Source organism: Odocoileus virginianus, chromosome 9, assembly GCF_023699985.2.
Source record: "Odocoileus virginianus isolate 20LAN1187 ecotype Illinois chromosome 9, Ovbor_1.2, whole genome shotgun sequence".
In the NCBI taxonomy this organism is placed as follows: domain Eukaryota; kingdom Metazoa; phylum Chordata; class Mammalia; order Artiodactyla; family Cervidae; genus Odocoileus; species Odocoileus virginianus.
The window spans coordinates 47,446,640-47,460,658 of NC_069682.1; the positions used below are offsets into that span (position 1 = coordinate 47,446,640).

A 14,019-nucleotide genomic window follows, 5' to 3' on the forward strand; every position below is an offset into this window, starting at 1 on the left:
CTATGTTCTCCTATAGCTCACAGCATCTGTCGGACAGCCCCTCCCCCATAGCTACAGATCTCACTGTGATCCAATAATACTTCCTTTATCTCAATCCTTCAGACCCAAGAATGGTAATGACTTGCCTCCGTGGCTAGTCCCTGGGGTTCCTCATCATCCTGTGTGGATTTCCTTAATCCTGTCTATTCCTCTATAATTGTCCCTTCATTAAACTCTCTTCAGTTAAGCCCTTCAGGGAACCCTCTGTCCCTTCATTAGTAAGGTACTGATGAGACAAGTATGCAAACAATGATATCACAGTGTACTGATTGCTTTGAAAGGCATGCATAGAAAAAAAATATCTAAGTTTACTGGAAGAATCAGAAGAGACATCCCAAAGAAAATGATACTTGAATTGAGACAAAAAATATGAGTCAGAGTTCACTAGTTTGTGAAAAAGAGAAGAACTTTCCAACCCTATGAGATTTCCATGGGTAAGGAAATAGGCCCAGAGAGGTTAGGTGACTTACCATGGCCACATAGGGAGCAGCACTGATTCAAGCCTTCTACTTAATCAGTCCATCACACCACAGAGCAAGAATGTTATATCACTTGGGATGTTTTTAGCTGCAAGTAACCAGAAAAAATGCCTTAAGCAGTAATGAAAATATATATATTACATTTATATAATCTTGTTTATAATAACAAGAAAAAGGTACGGTAACTCCATGGTTGAGTAAACAAAATCAGATGTTCAAGAAAGCCATCAAGATATAAATAAATGGATTGGAAGACAATATTGTTAGATCAATCCTCCTTATATTGACTTACAGATTTATTACAATCACAATCAAATTTCCTAAGTTTACGTTAGAAATTATAAAGTCAATTCTAAAACTTATATGGGAATACAAAGGACCTAGAGCAACCTATACAATCTTGAAGAAGAACATACATCACCAGATATGAATGCTTAATATCAAGCTATAATTAAACCAGGGTGGTATTGATACAAGGATAGATAAATAGACCAATGGAACAGAATTGGGAGTCCAGGAATAGAGCAAAACATGCATGTTCATTTGATTTATAGCAAGGGTGCCACTGCAATTAGTGGTGCTAGAGAAACTGGGTATCCATACAGAAAATAATATGTACTAGCAAAATTAATCTTTACCCAACACTGTGCCTAAAAATTAATGTTGTATGGATCACTAACCTAAATATAAATGTTAAAATGAATCAGGCTTGTAGAAAAAAAGAGGAAAATATCTCTATAATCTTGAGAGTAAGCAAATACCTCCGAAACAGGGCACAATAAACACCATATTAAAAACATTGATTATTTGAACTTCATTAAATATACTTATAAATAAATATACTTATAAATATACTTATAAATTAAATATACTTATAAAGGACTTATACTCATCAGAACACATTATTAAGCAACTGAAGAAGCAATCTACAGACTGAGAGAAGATACTTGCATTTCATACATATGACCAAAGACTTATAAGCAGAATGTAAACAAACTCCTACAATTGATAGCAGAAGACAAAACAACCCAATTTTAAGAAGAGGAAAAGACTTAAACAGGTACCTCTTAGGAGAGGAAATGACCAAAAGGCACTTGAAAAGGTCTTCAGGGAAATGCAAACTCAAACTATAATCAGATACTACTATTCATCCACCAGAATGGACAAAATCAAAGACTGACTATACCAAGTGTTGCTGAGATAGTAAAACAATTGGAAATCTCACACGTCTGGTGGAAATGTAAATTGGTTAAACCACTCTGGAAAACTGTTTGGCTGTATCTAACTAAAGCTAAATAAATAGCTTTTTACCCCAAGTCCTAGAAATTTCACTCCTAGGTATATGCACAAGAGAAATAAGGACATATATTCACTCAAAGACAGGTGCACAGATGTTCATAGCACCTTTAAAAAAAAAAACAACAGCCAAACCTGGAAATAAATGCCCATTAACAGGAAATGGATAAATTGTGGTACCACGGAATATCACGCAGTGGTTTGATAAGCTATTGACATACATAAAAACATGAATGAATGTCAAAGAAAACATTGAGCAAAGAAGCCTTGTACAGAATAATATGTACTGTATGAATCCATTCATGTGAAGTTCAAGAACAGTTAAATAATGTGTGAAGATAGGAATCAGTACAGTAGGTGTTGGCTATTGACTATTGGCTGGAAATGGGCAGGAGAGAGCTCTCTGAAGTACTAGAAATGTTCTATATCATGATCTTGTAGTGGTTACATGGATGTGTACAAACAAAATTTTGGTACAAACCAAACTGTACACTTAAGAGTTTTGTAATTTATTGCATGAAATTATACTTAAGGTTTAAAAATGTTACCAAGGATTTCCAGCCTGTCATCCCTAGCATGTGGACTTTGTCCCCACGTAATCATAAAATGATGGCTGCAATATCCAGGCATCATATATAGTCAAGAAAATGTTTGGGGGATGAAGAGACCCTTTTCTCCTGAGTCTTTTGAAAATTAAAGAAATATTTCCTAGAAACACACACCATACCCCCAGCTGATGCCTCCTGACATTTCATTGGCTACAACTGCATCATAGGTCCTGGCTTAACCCAATCACTGGCAAGGGAAATGAGACTGTCCAGATGAGAGTTTATTTTTCTCCTGGTCAGGTGGGAAAGAGAAGTATCCTTACTGGGTCAGTAACAATTCTAAGCTCCTAGCAACAAGTTGCTGAACAAGAAACAGGGCTTGCTCCATAGTGGTTACCCCGCAGAGAAAAAAGCAGCATTTCATTCCTTACAGTGGCTTTTTTTTTTTTTTCTTAAAAAAAAAAAAATATTTTCCCCAAAATGCATGTATCTTCATTGATTTTCTGATTGTGACTAATGTTCATGGTAAAAGTTCAACTAAGTGGAAATCAGCTATAATTAATTCTCTCCCTCATCACAAAGTGAAAGTGAAGCTACTCAGTCGTGTCCGACTCTTTGAGACCCCATGGACTGCAGCCTACCAGGTTCCTCTTTCCATGGAATTTTCCAAGCAAGAATACTGGAGTGGGTTGCCATTTCCTTCTCCAGGGGATCTTCCAACCCAGGGATCGAACCCAGGTCTCCCGCATTCCTGGCAGATGCTTTACCATCTGAACCACCAGGGAAGCCCAACTATTAAAAGTCTGATCCATGATCTTCCACAATTTTTTCCTGGCATATATGTCATATTACACATGAAATAGGAGCACACCCTAAATGTCAAACACTATCGTTTGCCTACACAACAAACAATTTCCATCATTTTCCTTGCTAACAACCTTACTATTCTCCTGGTGTCTAATGGCCATGTGCTTCAGGGAAAATAGCCCCTTCCCTAGCTCCAGAAGGTGAATTATGTTTAACATAAAAGAGTGGTTCTGACCCCTGCTGCCCATCAAAAATACCTAGGGAATTAAAAATACTAATACACACAAAGCCCAAATTCCAATCCTCAGAGATACTACTCAAAATTGGCCTACAGACACATGACCCGGTTCTTGCCATGAGCAATGACAGGAAAGCTGATAGAGGTTCTGGGGAAGTTTTCCTCAACCTCAGAGAAGGGTATGCTTAAGGGTTTTGTTGCCTCTACACACTAACAGCAGAATGACACTCCTTGAACAATGACAGTCATCCTGAGATCATGAAGGGAATGAAACTAAGAGGATGAGGCAATGACCTGGAGATGGCAGAGCAGGACTATGGAAGGATTTGAGTTCTTTACGATGTCATTTTGTGGTGCCAGCTCAGCCAACTGTGGAAATACTCTACTCAACTTAAGTGAGATAATCAGTTCAGTTCAATTCAGTTCAGTTCCTCAGTCCTGTCCAACTCTTTGCGACCCCGTGAACTGCAGCATGCCAGGCCTCCCTGTCCATCACCAACTCCCAGAGCTTACTCAAACTCATGTCCATCGAGTTGGTGATGCCATCCAACCATCTTATCCTCTGTCATCCCCTTCTCCTCCCACCCTCAATCTTTCCCAGCATCAGGGTCTTTTCAGATGAGTCAGTTCTTCACATCAGGTGGCTGAAGTATTAGAGAAACTCAACATCAGTCCTTCCAATGAATATTCAGGACTGATTTCATTTAGGACAGACTGGTGAGGTCTCCTTGCAGTCCAAGAGACTCTTCAAGAGTCATCTCCAACACCACAGTTCAAAAGCATCATTTCTTGTGCGCTCAGCTTTCTTTATAGTTCAACTCTCACATCCATACATGGCTACTGGAAAAACCATAGCCTTGACTAGACTGACCTTTGTTGGCAAAGTAATGTCTCTGCTTTTTAATATGCTGTCTAGGTTGGCCATAACTTTCCTTCCAAGGAGTAAGCATCTTTTAATTTCATGGCTGCAATCACCATCTGCAGTGATTTTGGAGCCCAAGAAAATAAAGTCAGCCACTGTTTCCACTGTTTCCCCCTCTATTTGCCATGAAGTGATGGGACTGGATGCCATGATCTTAGTTTTCTGAATGTTGAGCTTTAAGCCAACTTTTTCACTCTCCTCCTTCAGTTTCATCAAGAGGATCTTTAGTTCCTCTTCACTTTCTGCCATAAGGGTGATGTCATCAACATATCTGAGTTTACTGATATTTCTCCTGGCAATCTTGATTCCAGCTTGTGCTTCTTCCAGCCCAGCTTCTCATGATGTACTCTGCATAGAAGTTAAATAAGCAGGGTGACAATATACAGCTTTGATGTACTCCTTTTCCTATTTGGAACCAGTCTATTGTTCCTCCATGTCCAGTTCTAACTGTTGCTTCCTGACCTGCATACAGATTCCTCAAGAGGCAGGTCAGGAGGTCTGATATTTCCATCTCTTTCAGAATTTTCCAGTTTGTGGTGATCCACACAGTCAAAGGCTTTGGCATAGTCAATAAAGCAGAAATAGATGTTTTTCCTAGAGCTCTCTTGCTTTTTTGATGATCCAACGGATGTTGGCAATTTGATCTCTGGTTCCTCTGTCTTTTCTAAAACCAGTTTGAACATCTGGAAGTTCATGGTTCATGTACTGTCGAAGCCTGGCTTGGAGAATTTTGAGCATTTCTTTACTAGCGTGTGAGATGAGTGCAATTGTGCGGTAGTTTGAGCATTCTTTGGCATTGTCTTTCTTTGTGATTGGAATGAAAACTGACCTTTTCCAGTCCTATGGCACTGCTGCATTTTCCAAATTTGCTGGCATATTGAGTGCAGCACTTTCACAGCATCGTCTTCTAAGATTTGAAATAGCTCAACTGGAATTCCATCACCTCCACTAGCTCTGTTTGTAGTGATGCTTCCTAAGGCCCACCTGACTTCACATTCCAGGATATCTGGCTCTAGATGAGTGACCACACCATCATGATTGTCTGGGTCGTGAAGATCTTTTTTGTACAGTTTTTTGTATATTCTTGCCACCTCTTCTTAATATCTTCTGCTTCTGTTAGGTCCATACCATTTCTGTTCTTTATCAAGCCCATCTTTGCAGGAAATGTTCCCTTGGTATCTCTAATTTTCTTGAAGAGATCTCTGATCTTTCCCATTCTGTCATTTTCCTCTATTTCTTAGCACTGATCACTGAGGAAGGCTTGCTTACCTCTCCTTGCTATTCTTTGGAACTCTTTATTAAAATGGGTATATCTTTCCTTTTCTCCTATGCTTTTCACTTCTCTTCTCTTCACAGCTATTGGTAAGGCCTCCTCAGGCAGCCATTTTGCTTTCTTGCATTTCTTTTTCTTAGGAATGGTCTTGCTCCCTGTCTTCTGTACAATGTCACGAACCTCTATCCATAGTTCATCAGGCACTCTGTTGATCAGACCTAATCCCTTAAATCTATTTCTCACTTCCACTACATAATTGTAAGGGATTTGATTTAGGTCATACCTGAATGGTCTAGTGGCTTTCCCTACTTTCAATTTAAGTCTAAATTTGACAATAAGGGGTTCATGATCTGAGCCATAGTCAGCTCCCGGTCTTGTTTTTGCTGACTGTATAGAGCTTCTCCATCTTTGGCTGCAAAGAATATAATCAATCTGATTTCAGTGTTGACCTTCTGGTGATGTCCATGTGTAGAGTCTTCTCTTGTGTTGTTGGAAGAGGGTATTTGCTATGACCAGTGCATTCTCTTGGCAAAACTCTATTAGCCTTTGCCCTGCTTCATTCCGTACTCCAAGGCCAAATTTGCCTGTTACTCCAGGTGTTTCCTGACTTCCTACTTTTGCATTCCAGCCCCCTATAATGAAAAGGACATCTTTTTTGGGTGTTAGTTCTAGAAGGTCTTGTAGGTCTTCATAGAACTCTTCAACTTCAGCTTCTTCAGCATTACTGGTTGGGGCACATACTTGGATAACTGTGATACTAAATGGTTTGCCTTGGAAATGAACACAGGTCATTCTGTTGTTTTTGAGACTGCATCCAAGTACTGCATTTCAGACTCTTTTGTTGACTATGATGGCTATTCCATTTCTTCTAAGGGATTCTTGCCCACAATAGTAGACATAATGGTCATCTGAGTTAAATTTACCCATTCCAGTCCATTTTAGTTCGCTGACTCCTAAAATGTTGATGTTCACTCTTGCCATCTCCTGTTTGACCACTTCCAATTTGCCTTGATTCATGGACCTAACATTCCAGGTTCCTATGCAATATTGCTCTTTACAGCATCAGACTTTACTTCCGTCACCAGTCACATCCACAACTGGATGTTGTTTTGCTTTGGCTCTGCCTCTTCATTTTTTCTGGAGTTATTTCTCTACTGATCTTCAGTAGCATATTGGGCACCTCCCAACCTGGGGAGTTCATCTTTCAGTGTCCTATCTTTTTGCCTTTTCATACTGTTCATGGGGTTCTCAAGGCAAGAATATTTAAGTGGTTTGGCATTCCCTTCTTCAGTAGACCACATTTTGCCAGAATTCTCCACCATGACCTGTCCGTCTTGGGTGGCCCTACACAGCCTGACTCATAGTTTCATTGAGTTAGACAAGGCAGTGGTCCATGTGATCAGATTGGTTAGTTTTCTGTGATTGTGGTTTTCAGTCTGCCTGCCCTCTGGTGGAGAAGGATAAGAGGCTTATGGAAGCTTCCTGATGGGAGAGACTGACTGAGGGGGAAACTGGGTCTTGTTCTGATGGGTGGGGCTGTGCTCAGTAAATCTTTAATACAATTTCCTGTTGATGGGCGGGGCTGTGCTCCCTCCCTGCTATTTCATTTCAGTTCAGCTCAGTCATGTCCAACTCTTTGCTACCCCATGAATCACAACACGCCGGGCCTCCCTGTCCATCGCCAACTCCCAGAGGTTACTCAAACTCATGTCCATCAAGTTGGTGATGCCATCCAACCATCTCATCCTCTGTCATCCCCTTCTCCTCCTGCTCCCAGTCCCTCCCAGCATCAGGGTCTTTTCCAATGAGTCAACTCTTCGCATGAGGTGGCCAAAGTATTGGAGTTTCAGCTTCAGTATCAGTCCTTCCAGTGAACACCCAGGACTGATCTCCTTTAGGATGGACTGGTTGGATCTACTTGCAGTCCAAGGGATTCTCAAGAGTCTTCTCCAACACCACAGTTCAAAAGCATCAATTCTTCAGCGCTTAGGCTTCTTCACAGTCCAACTCTCACATCCATACATGACTACTGGAAAAACCACAGCCTTGACTAGACCAACCTTTGTTGTCAAAGTAATGTTTCTGCTTTTTAATATGCTATCTAGGTTGGTCATAACTTTCCTTCCAAGGAGTAAGCGTCTTTTAATTTCATGGCTGCAATCACCATCTGCAGTGATTTTGGAGCCCCAAAAAATAAAGTCTGACATTGTTTCCACATCTATTTGCCATGAAGTGATGGGACCAGATGCCATGATCTTAGTTTTCTAAATGTTGAGCCTTAAGCCAACTTTTTCACTCTCCTCCTTCAGTTTCATCAGGAGGCCTTTTAGTTCCTCTTCACTTTCTGCCATAAGGGTGGTGTCATCGGCATATCTGAGGTTACTGATATTTCTCCCGGCAATCTTGATTCCAGCTTGTGCTTCTTCCAGCCCAGCATTTCTCATGAAGTACTCTGCATATAAGTTAAATAAGCAGGGTGACAAGTAAGACGGTAGGTGTTGCGAGAGGGCATCAGAGGGCAGACACACTGAAACCATAATCACAGAAAACTAGCCAGTCTGCTCACAGGACCACAGTCTTGTCTAACTCAGTGAAACCAAGCCTTGCCATGTGGGGCCACCCAAGACAGACGGGTCATGGTGGAGAGGTCTGACAGAATGTGGTCCACTGGAGAAGGGAATTGCAAACCACTTCAGTATTCTTGCCTTGAGAACCCCATGAACAGTAGGAAAAGGCAAAATGATAGGATACTGAAAGAGGAACTCCCCAGGTTGGTAGGTGCCCAATATGCGACTGGAGATCAGTGGAGAAATCTCTAGAAAGAATGAAGGGATGGAGCCAAAGCAAAAACAATACCCAGTTGTGGATGTGACTGGTGATAGAAGCAAGGTCCGATGCTGTAAAGAGCAGTATTGCATAGGAACCCTGTTATTTACCTGGGGCCAAACTAGGGTGGAAGTAATGAAGATAACCTCATTCAAAAGATCCCATGCACATACTGCTACACTCAGCGCCCCAACCCTGCAACAGGCCACCACCAACCACACCTCTGCTGCGAAGTGAGATAATAAGATTTCATTAATGTTTCTACCATTTTAAGTTACATACAGCCAGAAGTCCATACAGCCATACATCTGCTGGATCATTTAAAAAGCAAGAGAGTTCCAGAAAAACATCTATTTCTGCTTTATTGACTATGCCAAAGCCTTTGACTGTGTGGATCACCACAAACTGTAGAAATTTCTGAAAGGGATGGGAATACCAGACCTCCTGACCTGCCTCTTAAGAAATCTGTAGGCAGGTCAGGAAGCAACAGTTAGAACTGGACGTGGAACAGACTGGTTCCAAATAGGAAAAGGAGCACATCAAAGCTGTGTTTTGTCACCCTGCTTATTTAACTTCTATGCAGAGTGCATCATGAGAAGCTGGGCTGGAAGAAGCACAAGATGGAGTCAAGATTGCCAGGAGAAATATCAGTAAACTCAGATATGCTGATGACATCACCCTTATGGCAGAAAGTGAAGAGAAACTAAAGATCCTCTTGATGTAAGTGAAAGAGGAGAGTGAAAAAGTTGGCTTAAGGCTCAACATTCAGAAAACTAAGATCATGGCATCCAGTCCCATCACTTCATGGCAAATAGAGGGGGAAACAGTGGAAACAGTGGCTGACTTTATTTTCTTGGGCTCCAAAATCACTGCAGATGGTGATTGCAGCCATGAAATTAAAAGACGCTTACTCCTTGGAAGGAAAGTTATGACCAACCTAGACAGCATATTAAAAAGCAGAGACATTACTTTGCCAGCAAATGTCGGTCTAGTCAAGGCTATGGTTTTTTCAGTAGTCATGTATGGATGTGAGAGCTGGACTATAAAGAAAGCTGAGCGCACAAGAAATGATGCTTTTGAACTGTGGTGTTGGAGATGACTCTTGAGAGTCTCTTGGACTGCAAGGAGATCCAACCAGTCCATCCTAAAGGAAATCAGTCCTGAATATTCATTGGAAGGACTGATGTTGAAGCTGAAACTCCAATACTTCAGCCACCTGATGTGAAGAACTGACTCATCTGAAAAGACCCTGATGCTGGGAAAGATTGAGGGTGGGAGGAGAAGGGGATGACAGAGGATGAGATGGTTGGATGGCATCACCGACTAGATGGACATGAGTTCAGGTAAACTCCGGAAGTTGGTGATGGACAGGGAGGCCTGGCATACTGTGGTTCATGGGGTCGCAAAGTCAGACACAACTGAGCAACTGGACCGAACTGAACTGAACATCCAAAAGCTTCCTGACTAGTACAGGATAAAAGTTGTTTATAACCTGCTTTTTAACTTAGTTTTTAAAAAACTGTCATTGCAGTTTTGCATTTCTTGCTCATTTGCTCCCAGCCCCCCATTCTGGGGATCATCCATTAGAAGGGAGGATCAATAACTGGTCAGGTAGGGACTTCCCTGGGTTCCAGTGACTAAAACTCCACACTCCCAATGCAGGAAGCCTCGGTCCATCCCTGGTCAGGGAACTACATCCCACATGGTGCAACTAAAGATCCTGCATACTACAACTAAGGCCTGGCACACCCAAATAAATTTATTAATTAAAAAAAAAAAAAACTGGCCAGGCAATTGCCGGGCTCCAGCAGGGAATCTGGAAAGTAGCTACTCTCCCCAGATTAGGGCCACTGGAGGGCAGAAGGGAGAGAGATCCTAGAAAGGGGAAGTCTCCCTGCACCACAGCTTCAGGAGCAAGTGCCAGCTGCGGTCAGGGTCTAGAGAGCACCTGCAAAGACCAGCAGGTAGACAGATTCAGGGCCCTGAGGGAGAGGAAAGGGTGAAACTGGAACTGGGGACAGGAGAGCCTATGCAGATAGGAATTGGCTGCAGGCCAGCAGGGTCCCCTCCAGACCTGGCATGTCTCACTCAGTATCAGTGATCAGGTCCTAAAAAAAAGGGTATTCTTAGTGAAAATGCTGAAAGGAAACCTATTTCCATTATATGGAATAGGAAAAATCGTACACATATTAGCTCAAAAACCTCAACCAATTGCCTGAAATTTTACTAAAACTCAGTAAAATGTATACACACACACACACACCACACATACATTTTTTTGAACCTTTTATTTCACCGTACAGCCACACACACACACACACACACACACACACACCCCACATACATTTTTTTGAAACTTTTGTTTCAGGTGAACGGTGACACATGTTTTTTTAAAACTATACACATTAGGTTGTAAGATGCTTAGCATTACTTCCAGATCATCAACAAACTTGTTGTTAGACATTTGCTAAGGGTACGGTAACATGGCCTCTCTCTCTGCTAGTGACAGCCAAGGTGCACAAATGCTTTGTTATCACTCCGTTGACTTTTTAAATTATATCTCCTTTTATTTCATTAGCCAGATATATTTATTGGTACATGATTTTTATCATCTGTTGTTAGAAAGAGAAAGAGGGAACTGAAAACAATTGTATCGGGATTGTGTTTGGAAGTATATGATAGAAGGTAAGAAAAAAGAGGAACGGGGACTTCCTTGGTGGTCCACTGGCTAAGACTCTTGGCTCCCAATGCAGGGGGCTGGAGTTCAATCCTTGGTCAGGGAACTAGAAGCCACATGCCACAACTAAGACCCGGCTCAACCAAATAAATAAATATTAGAAAGTAAATAAATAAAGGTGAATTTTTTTCAAAAGAAAAAAAGAGGGATGAATGACTGCAGGCTTGTATGTCTCACGTAACAAGGAGCCCTGGGTATGCCTCCTCTTTCCTTCTTTCCTCTGTCAGAGTGCAAAGACTTTCATCTTCAGCACTGTAGCCGCAGAATTATTCGATGTTTGCTGTACCTCTAGGGATCATGTCAGTGTTCCAGGCAGGAAGAATGGCCAAAGGGCTCAAGAAAGTGGGGTCTGTTCCTCTACAAAGGCCTTCCTGGGAGTCTCACCCAGTGACCTCTGCACTCATCAATCACAGTCTCTCAGTACTAGAGGTTCTGGGTCACTTGCTTAATTTTTCAATACTTCTACATGTAATTCTGAGCTATCAATTTTAGTTGGGATAAAACATGAGACATTTTTCTCCCAAGTAATTTGGTTTAAAATGCTCTATTGAGTTGAGGGATGTCAGTAGATATGCTTTCTTATAAAAACATTTGCCAAAAAAAGTTGCTATGAAGAGACACATATACACTAAGTTTGTGTGCTATAAATGAACAGTCATTCTACTGGGCAAACATTAACCAGGAAAATGTTCTGCAGGATAAGCCTTAATACTGTGGAGGTTTCCCCTTACATACAACTCTACCTCAACTTTGGCAACAGTTCCAGACTAAATATGTCATTGTTTATGCCATAATGGATATAAACTGTTCCCTATTGCTGGACATTTAGAATGTTTCCAATTTTTTACAATTATAAACACAACCTCATTTGAACATCTTTGTGCAAACACCCTTACCCATTTATCCAATTACTTTTTTGAGATAAATTAAATCCTTGAAATGAAATGGCTGGGCCCAAGTTTCCGCAAATTAATAATTTTGATCCATATTGCCAAACTGTCCTCCAGAAAGGTTGTACCAACTCCACTACATCTCCATTGTTGAAGCAATGAACATGCATCACAGTGGCAGGCTGGCCCACCTAGATGGGCAAGAGGATGGATGACTCTGTTAACATAGCATTTGGAAGCAGGGAGCTTCCTAGTTACTTGTCAATTACATTTGGAAATGAGATTAGTTCATGGAACCTTCCCTCATCTCTCTGGAGTTGCAAGTTTCCATTCCTGGGCAGATGAAACAATAAAATAAAACTGCTGATATGAAGTCTGTGTGAACCTACTACATTTACACTGATAAATGTTTCTATTTAGGCCAGACTTTCAGGGCAGTTTCCTCAGCTCTGACTTGAAGACGCATCAACATCACACTCAGTTCCCAGTTTCTCCTGATCACTGACCCTTCCTTCTTAAAACGTGTTGATCCCATCAGCTCCCTTCAAAAAGCATGTTATGGTCAGTTCAGTTCAGCTCAGTGTCTCAGTCATGTCCAACTCTTGTCGACCCCAAGGACTACAGCACGCCAGGCTTCCCTGACCATCACCAAATCCCAGAGATTGCTCAAACTCATGTCCATCAAGTTAGTGATGCCATCCAACCATCTCATCCTCTGTTGTCCCCTTCTTCTCCCACCTTCAATCTTTCCCAGCATCAGGGTCTTTTCCAATGAGTCAGATCTTCACATCAGGTGGCCAAAGAATTGGAGCTTCAGCTTCAGCATCAGTCCTTCCAATGAATATTCAGGGTTGATTTCCTTTAGGACTGACTGGTTTGATCTGCTTGCAGTCCAAGGGAATCTCAAGAGTCTTCTCCAACACCACAGTTCAAAAGTGAGCAATTCTTTCTTTGGTGCTCAGCTTTCTTTATGGTCCAACTCTCACATCCATACTAGATGGACCTTTGTTGGTAATGTCATGTCTCTGCTTTCTAATATGCTGTCTAGGTTTGTCATAGCTTTTCCTTCCAGCTTTTCCATAAAGTGATGGGACCGGATGCCATGATCTCAGTTTTCTGAATGTTGAGCTCTAAGCCAGCTTTTTCACTCTCCTCTTTCACTTTCATCAAGAGGCTCTTTAGTTTCTCTTTGCTTTCTGCCATAAGAGTGGTGTCATCTGCATATCTGAGATTATTGATATTTCTCCCTGCAAACTTGATTCCAGCTTGTGCTTCATCTAGCCCAGCATTTCTCATGATGTACTCTACATATAAGTTAAATAAGCAGGGTGACAATATACAGCCTTGACGTACTCCTTTCTCTATTTGGAACCAGTCTGTTGTTCCATGTCTGATTCTAAATGTTGCTTCTTGACCTGTATACAGATTTCTCAGGAGGCAGGTAAGGTGGTTTGGTATTCCCATCTCTTTAGGTTATGATGCCCCACTCTAAATGTTCTTGAGAACGATGCCTAACAACCTAATAGAACAACTGCAGTTTCACTACATAATCTGATGAAGGTGAAAGAGGAGAGTGAAAAGGCTGGCTTAGAGCTCAACATTCAAAAAACTAAGATCATGGCATCTGGTCCCATCACTTGGTGGCAAATAAATGGGGAAACAGTGGAAAGAGTGACAGACTCTATCCGTTGGAGCTCCAAAATCTCTGAAGGTGGTGACTGCAGCTATGAAATTAGAAGACGCTTGCTCCTTGGAAGAAAACTTACGCCCTAACCTAGACAGCATGTTAAAAAGCAGAGACATTGCTGACAAGGGTCTATATAGTCAAAGCTATGGATTTTTCAGTAGTCATGTATGGATGTGAGAGTTGGACCATGAAAAAGGCTGAGTGGTGGAAAATTGATGCTTTTGAACTGTGGTGTTGGAGAAGACACTTGAGAGTCCCTCGGACTGCAAGGAGATCA

The 14,019-nt window shown here is 41.5% G+C and overlaps 1 protein-coding gene across 2 annotated transcripts in view; it reads right to left on the reverse strand.

The window, feature by feature from the left end:
• Nucleotides 1-14,019, reverse strand: part of PDYN (prodynorphin) — a 111,486-nt gene that overhangs the window by 70,019 nt on the left and 27,448 nt on the right. For both annotated transcript variants that reach the window (XM_070472325.1, XM_070472324.1), the window contains exon 2: nucleotides 510-606. In XM_070472325.1, the coding sequence (XP_070328426.1) occupies nucleotides 510-520 (11 nt within the window). In that variant the 5' untranslated portion in view covers nucleotides 521-606. The remainder of the gene's footprint in view (nucleotides 1-509; nucleotides 607-14,019) is intronic.